Source organism: Equus asinus, chromosome 15, assembly GCF_041296235.1.
Source record: "Equus asinus isolate D_3611 breed Donkey chromosome 15, EquAss-T2T_v2, whole genome shotgun sequence".
Lineage (NCBI taxonomy): Eukaryota > Metazoa > Chordata > Mammalia > Perissodactyla > Equidae > Equus > Equus asinus.
The window spans coordinates 188,585-211,224 of record NC_091804.1 but is presented as its reverse complement, the minus strand read 5'-3'; the positions used below and the strand labels follow the sequence as shown (position 1 = coordinate 211,224).

General features: G+C 45.5%; 1 protein-coding gene across 1 annotated transcript in view; it reads left to right on the top strand.

Moving 5' to 3' along the window:
* The first annotated feature begins 1,946 nt into the window (after positions 1 to 1,946).
* LOC106836989 (myosin phosphatase Rho-interacting protein-like) overlaps positions 1,947 to 22,640 on the top strand; it is a 38,154-nt gene continuing 17,460 nt past the window's right edge. The window contains exon 1 of the mRNA XM_070485430.1: positions 1,947 to 2,209. Coding sequence (XP_070341531.1) covers positions 2,087 to 2,209 — 123 coding nt within the window. The 5' untranslated portion in view covers positions 1,947 to 2,086. The remainder of the gene's footprint in view (positions 2,210 to 22,640) is intronic.

Sequence of the window (22,640 nt, the reverse complement as noted above, 5' to 3'; positions counted from 1 at the left end):
CCCTCTGGTCCTGAGGCTCGGAGGCATCCTGCTCCTTTTCTTTTGCCCAAGATGCCCTTCATTTACGCATCTCCTCAACTCCCCATCGCCCCCCTGGGCCCCCCTGCCACCTCACAGGAAGGGCGACCAGACAGGCTGTGTGTGGGGAGTGATCACATCAGGCCCATGAGCAAATGGCCTCAGGCAGCACTCGTGGCAGATGACGAAGGGGTGGCGGGCTATGGGGGCCGTGTCCCGGATCACAGACTCTCCAGCTGGTCAGGCCAAGGGGTCCCTAGGAGCCAGGCCAGGGCAGGCTGGCAGCTGCAATGTGTGAGTGCACCAAGAGTGGACTCCAGAGCCCTCCAAGCCTGGACCCTGCAGCCAGCCTGCCCTTGCCCTTCGCACCCCAGAGCAGGCTGGCAGGGGCTGCTTGGACCTTATGTACGTCTTATGGGGACAGGCAGAGGGAACTGAGAAGCTGGTGCTGATTGTGAGAGATTCGAACCCTGACCCCCAGCATCCAACACACACACACACTCACATGCATGCACACATATATACACTCAGTCAGACACAACACACAGCTACAGAAACTGACATACACTCACACACAGGCATGGACGCACCGAGATGCTCATACATACAACAGACATGCAAGCAAACACAACTCAACCAGGCAGAGCAGACAGACAGACACACACACACAGTGTAAACACACAGGCAATCCCACAGAAACACGGACATGCAGGTATCAGGGCAGCTGGATAGCGCAGCTACCCACAGACACACACAGACAGGCGGCACCGTCTCACACATACACAGCAGACACACAGATGTACGCCTCCGTACAACCCACACGCACACTCACATGTCATGGACCCACGGATAAACAGGTCACTATGCACGTAGATGCATAACGTGGCCATGCCTCTATTCACTCTCAAAGGCAGCCAGACCCCACCGGGACATGCACGGACACTGACACCCAAGGAGATGCTATATCCCTAACTTTCATGCACAAATGCATGCACGCATGCAGAGGGATGGCCCCTACAGTGACCTGGTGAACCAGAGGGTGAGAACTCAGGCATGCGGGCTCCAAAGAAACCTCCATAAGCCAGCCTGGCCACATGCAGGGCTGCAGGCCAAAGAGCGGCAGCCTTTCCCTGCCCTGGCCAGCTGGCTATCCTCCAGGCCCTGGTGCAGATGGGGGGGCCAAGGAGGGGGTGGTCCAGCTGGCCTCCTGTGTTGCCTGCCTCTTGCAGTCCCAGCCTGGCGCATAGTAGGTGTTAAAACAAGAGCTCGGAGCTGGGCCCGGGTGTCCAGAATGGGGGCAGGAAGACCAGGCTGGAAGCCAGGTTTGCGGAGAGCCGGCCGGAGGTTTGCCCCGCCCCCGCAGGCCCCCGCCCCCTGCAAGCCCCCCGCAGGCCCCCGCCCCGGCCCAGCAGCGGTCAGGGGCTTGGCGGCCTGGGCGCCAGTCCACCAAACCCGAACGTCCCATGGCCGCGCCCCCACCTTCCTGCGCCTGCACATGTTACCTTGCGCCCGGCTGCCCTTCGTCCCGCCCCCGGCTCCCATTGGCCGAGGGCTCCCTTTGTTAGCCGGTCGAGCCGCTGCCATAGGCTGGCAGGGCCGCCGGTCGCCCGGCCGCGGCCCCGCACCGCCCGGAGCGCGCCAGCCGCTCCGCTCCCAGTTGCTGCGGCCGCGCGGCGCCGAGGGCAGCGGCGGCGGCATCGACCTGGAGGGGCAAGACCCGGCGGCGGGGGCGGGCGGAGCGCGTGGGGCGCCGGGCGCGGGCCGCGTCCATGGGCCTGCGGCGGGCGCTCGGCGGCCGTGCGGGCGGGCGGCGGGGACCTCGCGCTCTGTGAGGCCCGCGCCCGGGGCCGCCACGCGAGGGGAGGCGCCAGCGTCCCGGCGCCCGCGAGGCCCCGACCGCCGCGCGGCCCGGTGAGAGGCGGCCGGCCGCGGGGCATGCGGCGGCGCCCGCGCTGAGCGGCCCGCCCGCCGCCGTGCATGCTGCCGCCGCCGCCGCGCCGTCCGCCGTCCGCCGCGCAGCGCGCTGGGCCTGGCCGGGCCTCGGGGCCTGCGCCGCCGCCGCGCGACCATGTCGGCGGCCAAGGAGAACCTGTGCGGGAAGTTCCAGGCCGACATCTTCAACAAGAGCAAGTGTCAGAACTGCTTCAAGCCGCGCGAGTCCCATCTGCTCAACGACGAGGACCTGACGCAGGTGAGCGGGCCGCGCGGGCCTCGCGGGCGCGGGTGCGCCGGCCGGCGGGGGGCCGTGCGGGGTCCGGGGCGCGGCGCGGCGCGGCGGGGAGCGCGCGGGCGGCGCGGGACAAAGGGAGGCGCTCCGGTCGGCCGCGGGGCGCCTCCTCCCGCTCCCCGCGGCCCGGCCGCCGCGTGAGTCGTGCCGGGGGTGCCGAGACTCCAACGTGCCTGCTTCTCCGCGGAGGGGACACAGGGCTCGGGAGGGGCCCGCCGCTGCCAGGACCCCGGCGTCTGTCTTGGGGCCGGGCTCGGACTCGTCCGCCCGGGGCGGCTGAGGCCGGAGGACTGTGCGGTGGCCCGTGGGCGCCCCTCTGGTCTGGCGCAGCCGTCGTGTTCCCCGTCGTGGTCGCCGTCGGCGGCCGGAGAGCGGGGCAGGGTCCCGAAGGCTGGCACGAGCGTCCGGCCTTCGAACTTCGGCTGGGGGGCCCGCTGTCGGCGGGGGGCTGGGGCTCCTCCCCGCCGGGCGCGGAGTGGGGACACGGGGTCGGAGGGCCGGGCCCCTTGCCTGGCCCGCGCTGTCGGGAGAGGCCTCGGACCCGTCCCGGAGCTCCCGGGTCGGCGTCAGAGCCGCCGCCTCCAACGACGCCGAGTCCTGGGCCCGTCCCTGGAGTGGCTTCGGAGAGGAGGGCTTTGTGTGGGTGACAGCGGCCTGGGAAGTTGGGCTGCGGTCCCCGGTGGCCCTTGGGGCCCTCAGCGGTCGCCTGCGCTCCCGGCGCCCAGGGTTCTCCGGAGCACGGGCAGGGCTTTCGGACGTGCGGGGTCCTTGCCTCCCTGACCGAGCCTCGTCTCCGTCTCCTCAGGAGGCGTCTGTGGCCCCTTCTCGCCGTCTTGCCCAGCCTCCATCCTCTGAGAGCTTTCCCTCCCCTCCCCGAACGAGACCAGGGGAGCTCCTTTCGCATTCCAGCCCGGTGTGACCCAGGTGTCGCCGTCCCTTTGCAGAAGAACCCCCGAAATGGAAAACATTGCTCTGAAGTGCCGCGCCTGGCTGTTTTTCATGGTGCTTAAGCGCTCCCAGGGTTTGACTTGTTTACATGGCAGAGCGGAGTCGGGTGGCAGGGCAGGGGTTGTGGCCTGGGATGTGGTGTCTTCCTCTGAGGTCAGGTTCCCAGCAGCCAGCGAAAGACCCCTTTTATCTAAAATCAAAAGCTTAACCAAACACTCAAGGCTGCAAAGTCATAGATTGTCAGGGCAGAAGGGCCAGGTCAGCTTGGGAAAGGGTGGAACTCAGTTTCCTGGTGAGTGTTCTGGGGTGGGGGGTGGGCTTTAAGGGAGGTTCTCTCTTCTTGACTGGACGCCTTTTTCTGGGAAGCAGTTTGTGTGCTGATGAGGGTCCTGGACCAGGAGTCAGGAGACTTTGCTTCTAATCTTGCTGTCACTTTCAGCTGCACGACCTTGAACAAGTCCCTTTGTATAGTTTCATTTCCTTTTCTATGAATTGGGACTAGGGATCCCTGGCTTTACCACCCTCACCAGGCTGTCGTGGAAAGCAAGGAATGGTCTTATTCAACTTTTTTCTCTTACAATTTAAAAGACAGAAATTGCTTACCGAATAGTGAACTTGGGTTTAGGAAGTTTCTGGGCTTGGCAAGGGTTGTTCTGAGAGAGATTCATGGTTACTCCAGGCGACTGCCAAAATTGGTAAATTGGGTATTTACACCTCATCGGGCCTGTTTTCTGATTCTTAAGCTTAGATAAACTAGAGTGAAATCTGCGTGAGTTGAATCTGTTAAAAATTAAAAAAAAGTCTGTTGATTATTAATTGGATTCAAGAGAGGTTGTCAGAAATTTGAAGTACTTTACTCCTTTCGTTGTATTCGCAGTTTAATTGTGGATTTTGACGCAGACCCGAGTCTTGCAGGGCACAGCTGGAACGGTAATTTCTGAAATAATGAATGGGGTTGTTTGTGCTGGGAGAGATCAGGCCAGCCTTCTACCTCCTGGGATCTTTCAGGAAGAAACTGCTCTTGGAAAGAGGAGGAGGGAGACCCAGGGCTGTTGCCAATAACCTTAGCTGCTGCTCTCTGCATCCGGCCCTCCCCAGGCCTCTTACTCTCATCCTCCTGGCTCCATCAGAAAACCTCAGCCAGTTGGTTCCCATCAGTCTGCCCCCAGGTTCCTGCTTCCTGCTGCCCCTCCCCGCCCAGAGCTCCTTTATTTTTTTATTTTTTTTTTTATAAAGATTTTATTTTTTCCTTTTTCTCCCCAATGCCCCCCGGTACATAGTTGTGTATTCTTCATTGTGGGTTCTTCTAGTTGTGGCATGTGGGACGCTGCCTCAGCGTGGTCTGATGAGCAGTGCCATGTCCGCGCCCAGGATTCGAACCGACGAAACACTGGGACGCCTGCAGCGGAGCGCAGGAACCTAACCACTCAGCCCCGGGGCCAGCCCCAAAATTAAAAAGTTTTTTCACATCAAAGGACACTGTTAAGAGAGTGTGAAGATAACCTACAGAATGGGAAAAAAATATTTGCAAATCATATATCTGATAAGGGTTTAATATCTAGAATATATAAAAAACTCTTACAACTTAGTGACAAAAAGACAAACAACTCAATTAAAAAATGGCAAAGGACTTGAATATACATCCCTTTACTTTTTAAAAAAAATATTGTGGTGAACTACCCATACATAACATAATATTTACCATTTTAACCTTTTGTTGTTGTTGAGGTAGATTCACCCTGGCAACGTCTGTTGCCAATCTTCCTCTTTTTGTATGTGTGCCACCACCACAGCCTGACCACTGACAGACGAGTGGTGTAGGTCTGTGCCTGGTAACAGAACCCAGGCTGCCGAAGTGGAGCGTGCCGAACTTAACCACTTGGCCACCGGGGCTGGCCCCCATTTTAACCTTTAAATGTACATTTCAATAGTGTTAAGTACATTTACATTGTTGTGCAACCAATCTTCAGAACTTTTTCTTCTTGCAAAACTGAAACTTTATACCCATTAAACAACAAGTCCCCATTTCCCCCATCATCCCTTTGCTTAAAATCACTATGGTTATGTTTATTTTTATTTATTTATTTATTTATTTATTGTTATGTTTTTATTTATTTATTTATTTATTTATTCATTCATTCATTCATTTATTCATTGAGGAAGATTAGCTCTGAGGTAACTGCTGCCAATCCTCCTCTTTTTGCTGAGGAAGACTGGCCCTGAGCTAACATCCATGCCCATCTTCCTCTACTCTATATGTGGGACGCCTACCACAGCATGGCTTGCCAAGCGGTGCCGTGTCTGCACCCGGGATCCAAACTGGCGAACCCTGGGCCGCCAAAATGGAACGTGCGAACTTAACTGCTGTGCCACTGGCCAGCCCCAATATTGTTATGTTTAAAGTGGGTTTCTTGTAGACAACATATAATTGAGTCTTGTTTTTTAATTCATTCTGACACCTGATTGTATCCACACTGACACTCTGATACACTCTGACTCTTAGTTGATGTATTTAGATCATTTACATTTAAAGTGAATTTTTATATAGTTGGATTAATATCTGCCATGTTTGTAGCTGTTCTTTATTCGTTGCACTTGTTCTTTGTTTTCTTTTTATCTTCCCCATTTTGCCTTTGGTTTTAAACATTTTATAAGATTTCATTTTCTTTCCTCTTTTAACTTATAAATTATACTTCTTTAAAACAATTTTTATTGGTTGTCTTACAGTTTGCAATATACATTTATAACTAGTCTGAGTCCACTTTCAAATAACACCGTACCATTCACAAATAGTGTAGGTACCTGATAATAGAGCGTTCCCAATTCTTCCCCTTATCTGTAAGGGGATCACACTCACCCGATAGATTTTTGCTATTAGGTAAGTTAAGAATAAGAAACATAAAAGATGTTATTTTCCCTTCATTTATTCCTTCTCTAATGCTCTTCCTTTCTTTATCAGATCTGTGTTTCTGACCTATATAATTTTCTTTCTCTTTGAAAAACTTCTTTAACATTTCTTGCAAGGCAAGTCTCCTGGCAACAGATTCTTTCAGTTTTCGTTTGTTTGAGAAAGCCTTTATTTTTCTTTCACTTTCAAAGGATCATTTTGCCGGATACATTGTTCTTGCTTGGTGGTTTTTTTTTTCCCTTTAAACACTTTAAATATTTTATTCCGCGCTCCTCCTGCTTGCATGGTTTCTGACCACATGTCAGATGGAATGCTTATCCTTGTTTCTCTGTAGATCAGGTGTCTTTCTTCTGCCTTCTTAAAATTTTTCTCTGTCTTTGGTTTTTTGCCTGTTTGCATATGATATAGCTCGGTGTAGATATTTGGTATTTATCTTGCTTGATATTCTCTGTGCTTCCTGCATCTGTGGTATCTATCATTAATTCTGGAAGATTTTCCACCCACAATTATTTCAAACATTTCTTCTGCTCTTTTCTCTCTCTTTCTTAGTCCATTATGTGTATGTTACAACTTTTGTAGTTGTCCTATAGTTACTAGTTTTTCTGTTTCCTTTTTTTTTCCCTTTTCTCTTTCGCATTTCAGTTTGGAAAATTTCTGTTGACGTATCATCAACCTGACTGATTCTTTCCTCTTCGAGCTCATTGATTCTTTCCTTGCCTGTGTCCAGTCTATGGATGAGCCCATCAAAAGCATCTTTATTTCTTTTACAGTGTTTTAGATTTATAGCATTTCCTTTTGTTTTATTTATTAGAGTTTCCATCTCTCTGCTTATATTACCCATCTATTCTTGCACGTTACCTGCTTTTTTTTTATTGGAGACCTTATCATACTAGTCACAGTTATTTTTAATTCCCCTGTCTTATAATTCCAAAAACCTGTGTCTTATCTGAGTCTGGTTCTAATGCAGTCTTTGGTCTCTTAAGATTGTGTTTTTTCTTGCCTTTTAGCATGATTTGCAATTTTTTTTGAAAGCCAGATATGGTATTTTTGGTGATAAGAACTGAGGTAATCAGGCTTTTAGTGTGAGCTTTTATGTTAATCTCGCTAGGAACTGGGTTGTGTTTAATATTTGCTGTACCCGTAGGTGACAGAGGCTTCATTTTCTTCTAGTTTCCTTGTTTTAATTTTTTTCTTCCTGTTGTCTTTGGATTTCCCTAAGTAAAAACTCCTTCTTAAACAGAGTCTGTTATCTTGCTGCATTCTCACTTGTAATTCACTGTTGTTATGGTGGATCCCTGTTGATGGGGTGATAAGCAGTTGGGGAGGGAAAGTGTTCTGTAATCTTACGATTAAATCTCATTTTTTTCTAGTGGTCCTGAGTCCCTGGACTGTGACCTTCAAAAGTGTCTTTTAGCCCTCCCTCCCTCCCCCAGCTTCGGTGAGACAAGAAGGCTGGTGGAGGCTGAGGTTGCCTAATTGCTCTTCCTCCAGGTAGATGATGCTCTGCTAAAGTACTTTATCTTCAGGGTGTGACTTTGTTAAGAAGAGAATGTTCTGGGCATATTTCAGTATGGTTACTTTCCCCTTCTCCTGCTCAAAGCAGAAGAGGATTTTCCTCAGATCTTCATTGTGAAAACCTGAAAACCTTCTAGGGTTCCTGGACGTAAAACCCAGGAAAGTGTGGGCCCCCCCCTAAATCTGGGACCCCAAGATATTTTAACTCTCAGGCTAATCCATACTTGGTCTCCTACAGTTTGTCAATTACTGTTGAAGTGTTCCCACTCCAGATAAGCTGTGATTCTCTGTATCTGCCTGTCTCCAGTGTTTTCGGTGGTGATTTGCCCTGTGACCTCAGTTTTCTAAGATGTTATTGATTTACAGTTTCTTTTATCCTTTTTCTTGTTGTGAGCATAGGAGTGAGGACTTATAAGCTCCTTATGGGCTGTAGCTGACTGGTTAGTGTTTTGTTTTTTTTTTTAAATGGTCCTATGTGAAATGCCGTAGCTGTCTGTGGCTTTAGTTTTCGTACTCTCCTTTGAAATACTTTTGTAACGCCTGTCAAGTCTTGGTCTTTGTGAGGATCGGTTCCAGTTTTAGTTGGAAGTTTTAGGAATTGATTTTAAAATGATTTACTTTTCTTATTGTTAGTGACTTATCTTTAGTTGCTGCTGTGTCCAAGTGAAGATAGTGTGGTAAGCACAGTGGCTTAAGCATGAGCAGTAAAGCCAGAGAACTCAGGTAATTTCATGTGTCCATAAAGTGTCTTATTAAAAATGTAAATTAAATCAATGAGCGTATATAGAACAATAACAAAGATAGCAATGAACAAAGATGAAAAACTTTGGAAAAGTATCCTCTAGTAACTGAAAGCACTTTCATGGACGTCTTAGTTTGTCCATAGTCCTTTTAAGTACAGATGGTTCCCAACTTAATGATGGTTCGACTTAACGATTTTTTGACTTTACAATGGTGCAAAAGCGATACACATTCAGTAGAAACTGTACTTCAGATTTTGAGTTTGAGTTTTTTGAGGATTATCTTTTAGGGTAACTACTTTTTCGTTAAATTATATTTGTCACTGTGCCTGGAGTTCCCCTAAGGGATGCAGTATAGCATAGGCTTTGGTTGGAGATAGAATTCCTAATTTTCCACTTAGTAGCTGTAAGTGCAAATTATTTAACTCCCTTATTGCATTCAGCAAATAAGTGCCTTTCTGAGCCTCAGTTTCCTGTAATAAAGTTCTCATGAGGTTTAAATCAGGTCAGTGTGCATAAAATGCACATGTTAAAATTGGGTGAGATTTTGTAAGGAAACCCAAGACGTGGACCCACTGAGAAAAATTCCACCATTTACCCTAACAACCGGAAGCAGTGGTAAGTATTCAGCAGCATAGTGGAAACCTGTAGGGGCCTGTATCACATTTGCGACTAAAATCAAGGCATAAAACGTTTATAGACAATTAGACTTTATTTTATATGCTTACGTAACTAATACTTGGAAGATTTTGATAGGATTTCTTATAATTTTACTTGAATAAGGACATAAGATTTCTAACACTAAAGCAAGGCGTAAACTTGTAAATAAAGGAGGTGTGAAAAGAATCTGTTGGATTAGTGAAAAGCTAACTATCAAATACTGTTTGATTTATAAGTGAAGTTATGGATACTAACAAATAAATGAGCTGTATATTTTATAATGCATTGTAAATAGATATTATTTTAAAACTAAAAACACATGCACATATGAGTAATTTCTTGAATGGGAGTGGATTACCTTGAAAAATCTTAGGAAAATTAAATTTTCAACTTTTAAGTTTAGTTTACCTCATACATCTCCAATCTTCATTTTATGAACTATAAAAGAAAATTACATGAATTAAAAAAGAAAAAACTTTTCCAGCATAAAAGCGATAAATTTATTATATCATGAAAAGATAGAAAAAAGTCACCTATAATATTATCATCTAGATAACACCTACTATTAATATTTCTGAGAGTATTTTACTGTAATTATTTTATTTTATTTTATTTATTTCCTTTTTTTTGGTGTGTGTGAGCAAGATTGGCCCTAGCTAACATCTGTTGCCAATCTTCCTCTTTTTGCTTGAGGAAGATTGTTGCTGAGCTAACATCTTTGTCAATCCTCGTCTATTTTATGTGAGATGCCGCCACAGCGTGGTTTGACAGTGGTGCTAGGTCTGTGCTCAGGATCTGAACCTGTCAACCCCAGGCTGCTGCAAACTTAACCACACTATGCCACCAGGCTGGCCCCCTATTGTATTTTTTTTTGTTGAGGAAGATTGGCCCTGAGTTAACATCTGTTGCTTATCTTCTTCTTTTTGGTTGAGGAAGATTGTTGCTGAGCTAACATCTGTGCCAGTCTTCCTCTATTTTGTATGTGGAACACCGCCACAGCATGGCTTGATAAGTGGTGTGTAGGTCTGAGCCTGGGATCTGAACCCGTGAACCCCGGGCCGCTAAAGTGGAGCACGTGAACTTAACCACTATGCCACTGGGCTGGCCTCATGTATTTTTAAACATAGTTGTGATCATATTTTATCTACAACTTATAGCCTGCTATTTTTGGTTAGCATTGTAGTGTGAACTATTTTCCATATTATAATTGAACTTTTTTGAATTATTTTTAACGGGTGGTATGATATTGTATGACTTTTATGCATACCTGTTTAGCCATTATTATACATTTTAATTATTTACAGTGTTTTCGCTGTTGTAGATAACTCATAGATTAGTATCTTTTGGGAGTAAAGTTATTTATTAAGAATTATTTTCTTTGTATAGATAAAAAGAGGCAGAATTACTCAAGAGATCAAAAGCTTATTGCCAAGTTGTTTTCTAAATCCTTTTATTACCACTGTCCATATGTGAGAGCGTCTACTTCAGAGTGAGTTGTCCTACAATGGGTAGTCTTTTTTTCCCTTAAGTATTTGATAAGTAAAAAAAGATATACATTTAACACTTTTTTTATTGAGTTAATGATAGGTTACAATCTTGTGAAATTTCACTTGTACATTAATGTTTGTCAGTTGTGTTGTAGGTGCACCACTTCACCCCTTGTGCCCACCCCCCACCCCACCTTTCCCCTGGTATCCGCTAAACTGTTCTTAGTCCATAATTTTAAATTCCTCATATGAGTGGGGTCATACACAGATTATCCTTCTCTCGCTGGCTTATTTCACTTAACATAATTCCCTCAAGGTCCATCCATGTTATTGCAAATGGAATGATTTTGTTCTGTTTTACAGCTGAGTAGTATTCCATTGTATATATGTACCACATCTTCTTTATCCATTCGTCTGTTGCTGGGCACTTAGGTTGCTTCCGTGTCTTGGCTATTGTAAATAATGCTGCAATGAACATTGGGGTGCATAGGACTTTTGGGATTGCTGACTTCAAGCTCTTTGGATAAATACCTAGTAGTGGGATGGCTGGATCGTATGGTAGTTCTATTTTTTATTTTTTTGAGGAATCTCCATACTGTTTTCCATAGTGGCTGCACCAGTTTGCATACCCACCAGCAGTGTATGAGGGTTCCTTTTTCTCCACAACCTCTCCAACATTTGTTACTATTAGTTTTAGATATTTTTGTCATTCTAACGGGTGTAAGGTGATATGTTAGTGTAGTTTTGATTTGCATTTCCCTGTGCCTATTGGCCATCAGTATATCTTCTTTGGAGAAATGTCTGTTCATGTCTCCAGCCCATTTTTTGATTGGGTTGTTTGATGTTTTGTTGTTGAGTTGTGAGAGTTCTTTATGTATTATGGATATTAAGCCTTTGTCAGATATATGACTTGCAAATATTTTTTCCCGGTTAGTGGGTTGTTTTTTTTGTTTCAATCCTGTTTTCATTTGCCTTGAAGAAGCTCTTTAGTCTGATGAAGTCCCATTTGTTTATTCTTTCTATTGTTTCCCTTCTCTGAGAAGGCATGGTGTCCGAAAAGATCCTTTTAATACTGATGTCAAAGAGTGTACTGCCTACGTTTTCTTCCAGAAGCCTTATGGTTTCAGGTCTCACCTTTAGGTCTTTGATCCATTTTGAGTTTATTTTGGTGAATGGTGAAAAAGAATGGTCGATTTTCATTCTTTTACATGTGGCTTTCCAGTTTTCCCAGCACCATTTGTTGAAAAGACTTTCTTTTCTCCATTGTATGCCCTCAGCTCCTTTGTCAAAGATAAGCTGTCCATAGATGTGTGGTTTTATTTCTGGGCTTTCAATTCTGTTCCATTGATCTGTGCACCTGTTTTTGTACCAGTACCATGCTGTTTTGATTACTGTAGCTTTGTAGTATGCTTTGAAGTCAGGGATTGTGATGCCTCCTGTTTTGTTCTTTTTTCTCAGGATTGCTTTAGCAATTTGGGGTCTTTTGTTGCCCCATATGAATTTTAGGATTCTTTGTTCTAATTCTGTAAAGAATGTCATTGGGATTCTGATTGGGATGGTGTTGAATCAGTAGGTTGCTTTAGGTAGAACGGACATTTTAACTATGTTTATTCTTCCAATCCATGTACATTACATGGAATGTCTTTCCATCTCCTTATGTCGTCATCCAATTCTCTCAGAAAGGCCTTGTAATTTTCATTATATAGGTCCTTCACTTCCTTAGTTAAATTTACCCCAAGGTATTTTATTCTTTTTGTTGCTATTGTGAATGGTATTGTGTTCTTGAGTTCTTTTTCTGTTGGTTCATTACTGGAGTATAGAAATGCTACTGATTTATGCAAATTGATTTTATACCCTGCAACTTTGCTGTAGTTGTTGATTACTTCTAACAGTTTTCCAATGGATTCTTTGGGGTTTTCTATATATAAGATCATGTCATCTGCAAACAGCGAGAGTTTCACTTCTTCCCTCCCTATTTGGATTCCTTTTATTCCTTTTTCTTGCCTGATTGCTGTGGCCAGGACCTCCAGTACTATGTTAAATAAGAGTGGTGATAGAGGGCATCCTTGTCTCGTTGCTGTTTTCAGGGGGATGGGGTTCAGTTTTTGCCCATTGAGTATGCTGTTGGCTATGGGTTTGTCGTATATGGCCTTTGTTATGTTGAGGTAGTTTCCTTCTATGCCCATTTTGTTCAGAGTTTTTATCAAAAATGGCTGTTGGATCTTATCAAATGCCTTCTCTGCATCTATTGAGATGATCATGTGATTTTTATTCCTCAGTTTGTAGATGTGCTGTATCACGTTGATTGATTTGCGGATGTTGAACCTTCCCTGTGTCCCTGGTATGAATCCCACCTGATCATGATGTATGATCCTTTTGATGTATTGCTGAATTCGGGTTGCCAAAATTTTGTTTAGAATTTTTGCATCTATGTTCATCAGTGATATTGGCCTGTAGTTCTCTTTTTTCGTGGCGTCCTTGTCAGGTTTTGGTATCAGTGTGATGGTGGCCTCATAGAATGTGTTAGGAAGTGTTCCATCCTCCCTAATTTTTTGGAATAGCTTGAAAAGGATAGGTATTAAATCCTCTCTGAAAGTTTGGTAGAATTCCCCAGGAAAGCCATCTGATCCTGGGGTTTTATTCTTTGGGATGTTTTTGATTGCTGTTTCAATCTCTTTCCTTGTGATTGGTCTGTTCAAATTGTCTGCCTCTTCTTTTTTTATATATATTTATTTTTTTATTTTTTAAAATTTTTTTTAAAGATTTTATTTTTTCCTTTTTCTCCCCAAAGCCCCCCGGTACATAGTTGTGTATTCTTCGTTGTGGGTTCTTCTAGTTGTGGCATGTGGGATGCTGCCTCAGCGTGGTCTGATGAGCAGTGCCATGTCCGCGCCCAGGATTCGAACTAACGAAACACTGGGCCGCCTGCAGCGGAACGCCCGAACTTAACCACTCGGCCACGGGGCCAGCCCCAATTGTCTGCCTCTTCTTGAGTGAGCTTTGGGAGATTGTGGGAGTCCAAGAATTTATCCATTTCCTCTAGGTTATCCATTCTGTTGGCATATAGTTTTTTGTAGTATTCTCTTATAATCCATTGTATTTTTGCAGAGTCTGTTATCTCTCCTCTTTCATTTCTGATTTTGTTTATTTGAGCTTTCTCTCTTTTTTTCTTTGTAAGTCTGGCTAGTGGTTTGTCAATTTTATTTATCTTCTCAAAAAACCAGCTCTTTGTTTCATTGATCCTTTCTACTCCCTTTTTCGTTTCAATAGTATTTATTTCTGCTCTGATTTTTATTATTTCTCTCCTTCTGCTGACTTTGGGCTTCATTTGTTCTTTTTTCTCTAATTCGGTTAGGTGTACTTTAAGGTTGCTTATTTGGGATTTTTCTTGTTTGTTAAGATGTGTCTGTATTGCGATGAATTTTCCTCTTAATACAGCTTTTGCTGTATCCCATATGAGTTGGTATGGCATGCTATCATTTTCATTTGTTTCCAGGTATTTTTTTATTTCTCCTTTAATTTCTTCAATGATCCATTGCTTGTTCAGTAGTGTGTTGTTTAGTCTCTACAATCTTTGTGCCTTTCTCAGCTTTTTTCTTGTAATTAATTTCTAGCCTTATAGTGCTATGATCGGAGAAGATGCTTGTTATTATTTCAATTTTTTTAAATTTGTAGAGGCTTGCCTTGTTTCCCAACATAGGGTCTATCCTTGAGAATGTTCCATGTGCACTTGAGAAGAATGTGTATTCAGCTCTTTCAGGGTGGAGTGATCTATAGATGTCTATTAAGTCCAATTGTTTTAGTTTTTCATTTAGCTCCACTATTTCCTTGTTGATTTTCTGTCTGGATGATCTGTCAATTGATGTGAGTGGGGTGTTGAGGTCCCCTACTATTGTGTTGTTTTTAACATCTTCCTTTAGGTCTGTTAATAGTTGCTTTATGAATCTTGGTGCTCCTGTGTTGGGTGCATAGATATTTATAAGCATTACTTCTTCTTGATGAAGTGTCCCTTTGATCATTATATATTGTCCCTGTCTCTCTTTACCTGTCTTATTTTGAAATCCACTTGGTCTGATATAAGAATTGCAACACCTGCCTTTTTTTCCTTGCTATTAGCTTGAAGTATTGTCCTCCACCCCTTCACCCCGAGTCTGTGTTTGTCCTTGGGGCTGAGGTGTGTTTCCTGGAGGCAACAAATTGTTGGATCTTGTTCTTTAATCCATTTTGCCACTCTGTGTCTTTTTATTGGAGAGTTCAATCCGTTCACATTGAGAGTGATTATTGATGCATGTGGACTTAATGCTGTCAATCTGTCACTCATTATCTTGTTTTCCTGTGTTTCTTTTCCTGTGTGCTTTATCCTACCCATTTAATACTGCAATTTCTTATGCTGGGTTTCTTAGATTTTTCCTTATTTATGATTTGTGACTCTGTTCTGTACTTTATTTTAGTGTCTACCTTGAAGTTTGAATTTAGAATCTCGTGTATAATATAGTCTATTCTCTGGTGGTCTCTTACTTACTTGACCAACACTGATTTAGACCTTTTGCTCTTCCCCTCCTAAATAGGTATTTTCATTTTTATTCCAACTCATCTTGTGAATTTGTAGTTAGAGTGCTAAGATCATCCTTGCTTTGGTAGTTTCCTTACCTTTACCTTAATGCTATAGTTGAATATTTGCTATCCTGTTCTGGTTCTACCCATCGGTCTCCCTAGTCTGTGGATTGTGTCCCCTTTCTCCCTTTTTTCTTTCTTTCAGGTATGAGAGCCTTCTTGAGGATTTCTTGTAATGGAGGGCTTTTAGTTACAAATTCCCTTAACTTTTGTTTGTCTGGAAAAGATTTAATTTCTCCCTCATATCTGAAGGAAATTCTTGCTGGATAGAGTATTCTTGGCTGAAGATTTTTATCTTTTAAAGCTTTGACTATGTCACTCCATTCTCTCTTAGTTTGTAAGGTTTCTGTAGAGAAATCCACTGACAGTCTGATAGGGGCTCCTTTATAGGTTATTCTCTTTTTTTTTTCTTACTTCCCTGAGTATTCTTTCCTTATCTTTCCTTTTTGCCAATTTTACTGTGTGCCTTGCAGTAGGTTTTACATTGACAAACCTAGGAGATCTGAAACCTTCCTCTACACACATTTCTCTGTCAATCCCTAGATTTGGGAAGTTCTCTTCAATAATTTTGTTAAACACGCTTTCTGCTCCATTTTCCTTTTCCACATTCTCGGGAATTCCTATGATCCTTATGTTCTTACTCCTCATTGAATCCATTATCTCTTGGAGATTTTCCTCATTTTTTTAAATTCTTAGTTCTCTTTCTTCCTCTGTCTGGAGCCATTCAGCCTATCTTCAGTTATGTTAATTTGCTCTTCTATGGTGTCTACACGGGCATTCAGGGAATCCGTATTCTGTTTTATCTGGTCCATTGTGTTTTTCATCTCTAGTAATTCTCTTTGATTCTTCTTTATGATTTCAATCTCTTTTGTGAAGTAATTCCAGAACTCGGCTTGCTTCTCTCTCTTTCTCTCTACCTCATTGAGTTTTTTGATTACAGCTGCTCTGAACTCATTATCACTTAGTTTACCTACTTCCAAGTCCTCAGGACTTAATTCTATGTTTTTATTGTTTTCCTTCTGGTCTGGGGCTTTTATAAAGTACTGGATGGTAGAGGAGCGTTTTTTTCGCATGGTGGTAGAATTCGGTTGCAGTTACAGCCTGTCGCCACTAGATGGGGGTCAAGAGCGGCGTCTTAGCTCTCTGCCTTGGGGCAAGATGGCTGCGCCCACTGGCTTTGCTGGGGGGGAGGGGCTGTTACTCTCACGTGCCGGTCTGGGTTCAGATCACTTCTGTTCTCTGGTCTCCCGAGGCCCTTGGTTTATGGGGTCCCCATGGACGGAAGCTTTCCCCCCGTCAGCGGGTCTGCACTGAACCAGCGGCAGGAGTCCTGGGTGATCCTGGGTCAGGCGGCCCCTCCCCCGCTCCTTCCCGACCCACCCAGCAGATCGCAGACTCTAGGGGAGGGAGCGATGTTCTCTCCTACCGTTCCAGCACCTCCGAGGCTGTAAGTAGGGTTTATGATCTCTGCCTTCTTGGTATTGTAGGTCTCTCACGTGCTAGCATTATGTTTATTCTCTGAAATTCAGTTTTTCCAATTTTTGGAGGGGAGAGAATCCCGGGTCAGCTCACCCCGCCATTTTGCTCCGCCCCTTTTGACATGTTCAATTTTCTTAATAGTTATAGGGTTATTCAGATTATCTGGGTTTTTTTTGAGAAATTGGTCCATTTCAGCTAAGTTGTCAAATTAATGTTTGTAGAATTGTTCATAACATTCCCTTGTTGTCCTTTTGATGTCTACAGGATCTATAGTGGTATTTCCTAATTTTAATTTGTGTCTTCTCTCTCTTTTTTGGTCAGTCTTGCAAGAAGTTTATCAATTTTATTGATCTTTTCGAAGAACCAGTTCTTTGTTTCATTGATTTTACTGTTTTTCTGTTTCAGTTTAATTGGTTTCTGCTCCTGTCTTTATTTCCTTCTTGGTTTGGGTATATTTTGTACTTCTTTTTCTAGATTCTTGAGGTGGGAGCTTACTGATTGGAAACCTTTCCTCTTTGCTAACGTAAGTGTTTTAGTGCAATAACATTCCCTCTCAGGACTGCTTTAGATGTGTCCCACAAATTTTGATGTCATTATTTATTATTTTTGTGTGTGTGAGGAGGATTGGCCCTGAGCTAACATCTGTGCCAGTCCTCCTCTTTTTGCTTGAGGAAGACTGTCACTGAGCTAACATCTGTGCCAGTCCTCCTCTATTTTATGTGGGATGCTGCCACAGCATGGCTTGATGAATAGTGCTAGGTCTGCACCCAGGATCCGAACCTGTGAACCCTGGGCCACTGAAGCAGAGTACGTGAACTTAAGCACTGCGCCACTGGGCCGGCCCCCGATGTGTCATTGTTTTTTTAAATCTCCTTTGAGGTTCCTTCTTTGACCCAAAGATTATTTACAAGTGTATTGTTTAGTTTCCAAATGTTTGAAGATTTTCCTGTTACCTTTCTCTTACTGATGATATCTAGTTTGGTTTCGTCGTGGTCTGAGAACATTGATTTTAGTTCTTTGATTCTATTGAGATTTGTTTTACGGCCCAAGGTAGGATCTGTCATGGTCTGTGTTCTGTGGGCACTTAAAAAAAAAGTATAACCTGCTGTTGTTTGGTGGACTGTTCTAACATCTATAGTTAGATTATGTTGGTTGATGGTATTGTTGATTGCTCTGGGTCCTTGCTGATTTTCTGTTTAGTTATTCTATCAATTATTGAAAGAGGAATGTTGAAGTCTCCAACTGTAATTTTGGGTTTATTTTTTTTTCCTTCTAGTTCTGTCAGTTTTTCTTCACAGTGCTCTGCAGATCTGTTATTTGGTGCCTATACATTTAGGATTGCTTTGTCTTCTTGATGAATCGAGCCTTTGTTATTATATAATATTCTTTCTGTCTCTTGTCATTTTCTTTATTTTGAAGTCTACTTTGTTACTAACATAGCAACTCTGCTCTCCTTTAATATTTGCAAGGTGTATCTTTACCGTTCTTTTACTTTATCCTGTCTGTATCATTATGTTTGCAATGAGTTTCTTGTAGACAGTGTATAGTTGGATCATTTTTTTCCATCTACTGTTTCAGTCTCGGTCTTTTAATTGGCATGTTTAGACCATTTGCATTTAATGTAATTATTGATATGTTAGGCTATAATTATTTTTTATTTGCTGTTCTCTTTGATTTTTATTTCTCTTCCTCCTTGAATTTTTTTCCTTAGGATTTGATTTTTTTGTGATAAGTTTTATATTTATCTATAGTGATTTTTTCAATATAGGTTTTTTTAGTGATTGGCTGCTTTAAAATCCTTGTCAGGTGGTTCTGACACGTCTGTCACCACCATGTTGGCGTCCATCGAATGTCTTGTTCATTGACTTTGCAGCCTTCCTGCTTCTTGGTATAGTGGTGATTTTTCTGTTGAAACCTGGACATTTTCATGTTATGTTGGGTGACTCTGGATTGCGTTTGATCCTTCTCTTTCAGTCGGCTCTTTCTCACACTGCTCCAGCAGGGAAGGGGGACCACTGCCTTTTACTTTCAGGTGGAGGTAGAAGTCCAGACTCTCCACTTGGCCTGCACTGACACCTGAGGTGGGAGGTTCCTTGGTACTGCCAGGGGAGGTGGGAGTTCAGCTCCCCACGTGCCCTCCTCCATCATCATCCTAGCAGGGAAAGGGAGGGGGCCTGGGAACTGCTGGGTGGGAATGAAAGTCCCAGCTCCCTATCTGGCCTCCTGACCCTTCCCTGGCAGGGATGCTAGGGCACCTCTGAGCTGGCAAGGTGGAAGTGCAGCCCTTGCTGGTCAGGGTGGAGCTGCATCTTTTCTGTGGTGTGTGTCTGGAGTAGGGTGGCTGTTGTCTGAGAGTTCTCTCTCTCACCCAGCTGTCCCTTGCCTGGTGCTTCAGTCAGAGAGAACAGGCTTTTATTGGGGCTTCTTTTTATCTGTGCCTGTTGGCACTTTCAGGTTGCTGGCTCCTGCAGTCCCCAGTCTGGGACAATGAGGCAAAAAGAAAACCCAGGACACCATACCTCCATGTCGTTTCTCAGGGTCCAAGGTTCCCAGCCCATCTGCCTTTCTCTCTCCACCTTTCAGTCTTCTTAGGTTTGTCTTATGTACTATGTCCAGGGTTTTATTCGTACTTAGTAGGAGGAATGGACAAAATTACATCTACTCCATCTTCCAGGAAGCAGAAGTTTCAGGGAACCATTTTCGAAAGGGCTTTGGGGTGAGGAGTATGCCCAGACCACCAGCAGCCTCTTCCCGGAGGCCAGCCAGGAGTGCAGCCTCCAGTTGATTGGGTCTGTGAGGGAAGGCCGAGTTTAACTGAAGGGAAGTAGCTCAGAGGACACTCTTGTGTGGTCACTTTTATGTGGGATCTGGACCAGTGTGCTTCCTCTGGGGTGGCCTGCTTGAAACAGAACTCAGTCCTGTCCTTTGGATCCTTACTGCTCAGCTCCTCGGTATCAACAACAGATCCCTGCTTCTCCTGTCCCCGTCTCTCCCTCAGAAGACAGAAACAAAAACAGAAACCCCAGCCACCCTGTCAGAAAACAACAACAAAGCTAGCATACCACTAAGAGTTTCTAGACACGCTCCCATGTGCCAGCTTCCTTTTGGGTTGTCTGTTGAGAGTCTGTGTGTCCGTCATTATGGGGCTCTCAGGAAGAGAATGCCTTCAAGCCTGTCAGAGGCCCCTCTCCAGGACAGACGGTGAGGCCTGAGAGGGAGCAGTGCTGCCTTACAAACTGCTTGTGAGCCTCTGGTCCTGTGGGGACAGTGGCTCTGGAGGGCACTTCTGGACTTAGCGCCACGGCCAGGCCCGCTGCTGGCGTGTTTAGACAGTCAGAAATGGTGGGAGAAGCAGCAGCACTTCCTGGGAGGCCCTTCCCACGCCTGTGGGCTGAGGACAGGGTGGCCGGCTCAGGACCACAGGCTGTCCTGGCGCTGGGCTCTCGGGCATGTGGGGTGGGTTCCAGTCCGGGGGCTCGCAGTAGAGGTGCTGGGGAGCTTGAGGAGGGAAGCAGCAGGAGTGGCTTTGTGTGGTTAGGTTGGCTCCTTCCTCACCAGCCCCTCAAACGCAGTCATTCCTGCCTCTGTGCCTTTGCTTTAGCTGTGCCTGTGCCCAGAGAGTCCTCTCCACCTCAGGCCGCCCTCCTGTGTGGTGGGGCTGGGGGTCCTCACCTCCTTCACGGTCATTTGCTCAGTTGGATGGCTGTGCAGGGTGGCAGGTACCTCCCTGTCTCCTGAGGAGGTAGAATGGCACAGTAGACATCTGGAGGCTCTTGTCATCCAGCTGTGGGCACCAAGTCAGCCCTTTTAGGAACTCTTTGCTCCACCCTCTACCCCGTCAGCCTGCGCCTGCTGCCTCTTGCTCCCTCTCTGGCCTCTGTGCCTGGCACGTTCCAGCTCTCTTCCTACAAACCAATGGACTGGGTCACTGCCCTTTGGAACCTTGTCCCTGTCTCTTTGAATGAAGTTTCCCAAATCTGGCTGTGGGGGCAGAGTCACTTGAAGACTTACATAGTGACCCCCCCAGTACCTCCCCAGATTTGGCTTCCTTAGGTTTGGGAAAAGGACTCTCTCTATTTCCTTTGGACTGTGAACCCGTGAAGGTAGGAGCAGTTTCTCATTTATCTCTGCTTCCACAGACTTTTTAAACAGCTTTATTGAGATGAAATTCACATATCATACAGTTGATCCATTTAAATTGTACAGTTTGGTGATTTTTAGTATATTCCCAGAGATGTGCAACCATCACCACAATCAATTTTAGAACATTTTCATCATCCTGGAAAGAAATCCTGTACCTCTTAGCTGTCATTCCCCAATCCTTCCATCCCCCTGGCCCTGGGCAACTGTTGTCTGCCTTCAGTCACTGTGGGTTTGCCTTGGAAAATGCTCTTGATAGAACATACCCACTTCCCAGCCTGCTCCTCCTCCCAGAGCACGTGTTTCTGGCCCTATGCCCGGTGTTGACCTGGCCTTCCTACGTTTCTATACAACCTGCCGACCTGGAAGGGTCTCCCTTGGGGTGATCTGTATAAAGAAGTCATGGCCAGGGGCCAACCCCGTGGCATAATGGTTAAGTTCAGTGTGGCCGGCTTCAGCGGCCTGGGTTTGTGGGTTCCGATTCCAGGTGTGGACCTACACCAGTTGTCAGCCATGCTATGGCGGTGACCCATATATAAAGTGGAGGAAGCCTGGCACAGATGTTAGCTCAGGGTTAATCTTCCTCAGCAAAAAAAGAAAAAAAAGAAAAAAATCATGGCCAATCGAGGTGGGTGCTGGCAGGCTCCCTGCTGTACAGCACATGGGGGCTATGCACATACTCAGCTGAGTATATGTTTGTTGAGTGAATAAGGACACCAATGGTGGGCCAGGGTGAGACCAAGACTGGGTTCTGAGGGAAGTTGTGCTAGCCCTTGGGTCTCCCACTGCCGCTTTTGGGGAAAGCCCAGATGTGGCTGATAATGTGAAGCTGTCTCAAAGCCCTGCAGCCAGAGACTGGGAGGCTGATGTACAATAAAAGCTGGACAGAAATGGAGGAGACATGACCTCGTCGTCTAACTTCCTGGTTTCACAGGTCACAGAACTGCAGGCTGAGGGGCAAAGTGGGGAAGTCACCTGGCCCAGGATACACACAGGGGGTTGTCCTGCCCCGGTGCTGACCGCTCCATCCTGTGTGCAAGCTTTGATGGGGTCTGATAAGTGTGTGAATCCCTGAGTGGTGCGGGAGAGAAGCCGAGCGTGCTCACCTGCCTGGGGATGGCTGGGTGCTGCTGGTGTTTGCTGAGAAAACAGACCTCTACTCTCTTTGCTTCTGCTTTCCCAGGCAGAATTTCATTCCACATACCCCATAGCCCTCCTGGATTGTGTCCCTCTAACCCCTGGTTACCTGCCAGTGCCCACTCTTGTGTCCATCAAAGCCAGTCTTTCACTTTCTTCAGGCCTCTCCATGCCCCTTGCCCGAAGCCCCTCGTTATGTGCCCTGTTCACATTCACAGGGAAAAACCATTGCTTTCCTGGGGGGCCTTGAGGAACCTGCAGAAGCCAAGAAAAGAGAGTTCTTCTTGGCAGATGGTGTGTGACCTCTGGCAAATTACCTTTCCTCTCTGAGTCCACAGATTCCAGGCTGCCAGCTGAAGAGGTGTGACAGGGCCTCCTGGTTTGGAGAGCGTTGAATAAAAAGCACTTCCAGAGGAGCCCTTAGGCTCACCCGGAGATCAGTGTGTGTGTCGACAGCAGGCAGAGGGTTTGGGCTTTATTTGTGTCCTGCCCTCCAGAGGGCAGTGGACAAATTGGCCTGGTTGTGCCTTCCCCGCCCTTTCTCTCCAGCTGGCTCTGGCTGAAAAGGGGGGTGGAGTCAGAGTTGCTGTCCAGATCTTTAGCTCACGCTGAGCTCCGACTGCCATGGTCTTGGGGGAGGAGAAACTCTTTGGATATAAAAAAATTATAATCATAGCTAACATTGATTGAACTCATAGGCCAGACACTGCTCAGTGTGTTTTTCTGCTATGATTTTTTTTGAGATATAATTCACAGACTGTAAAATT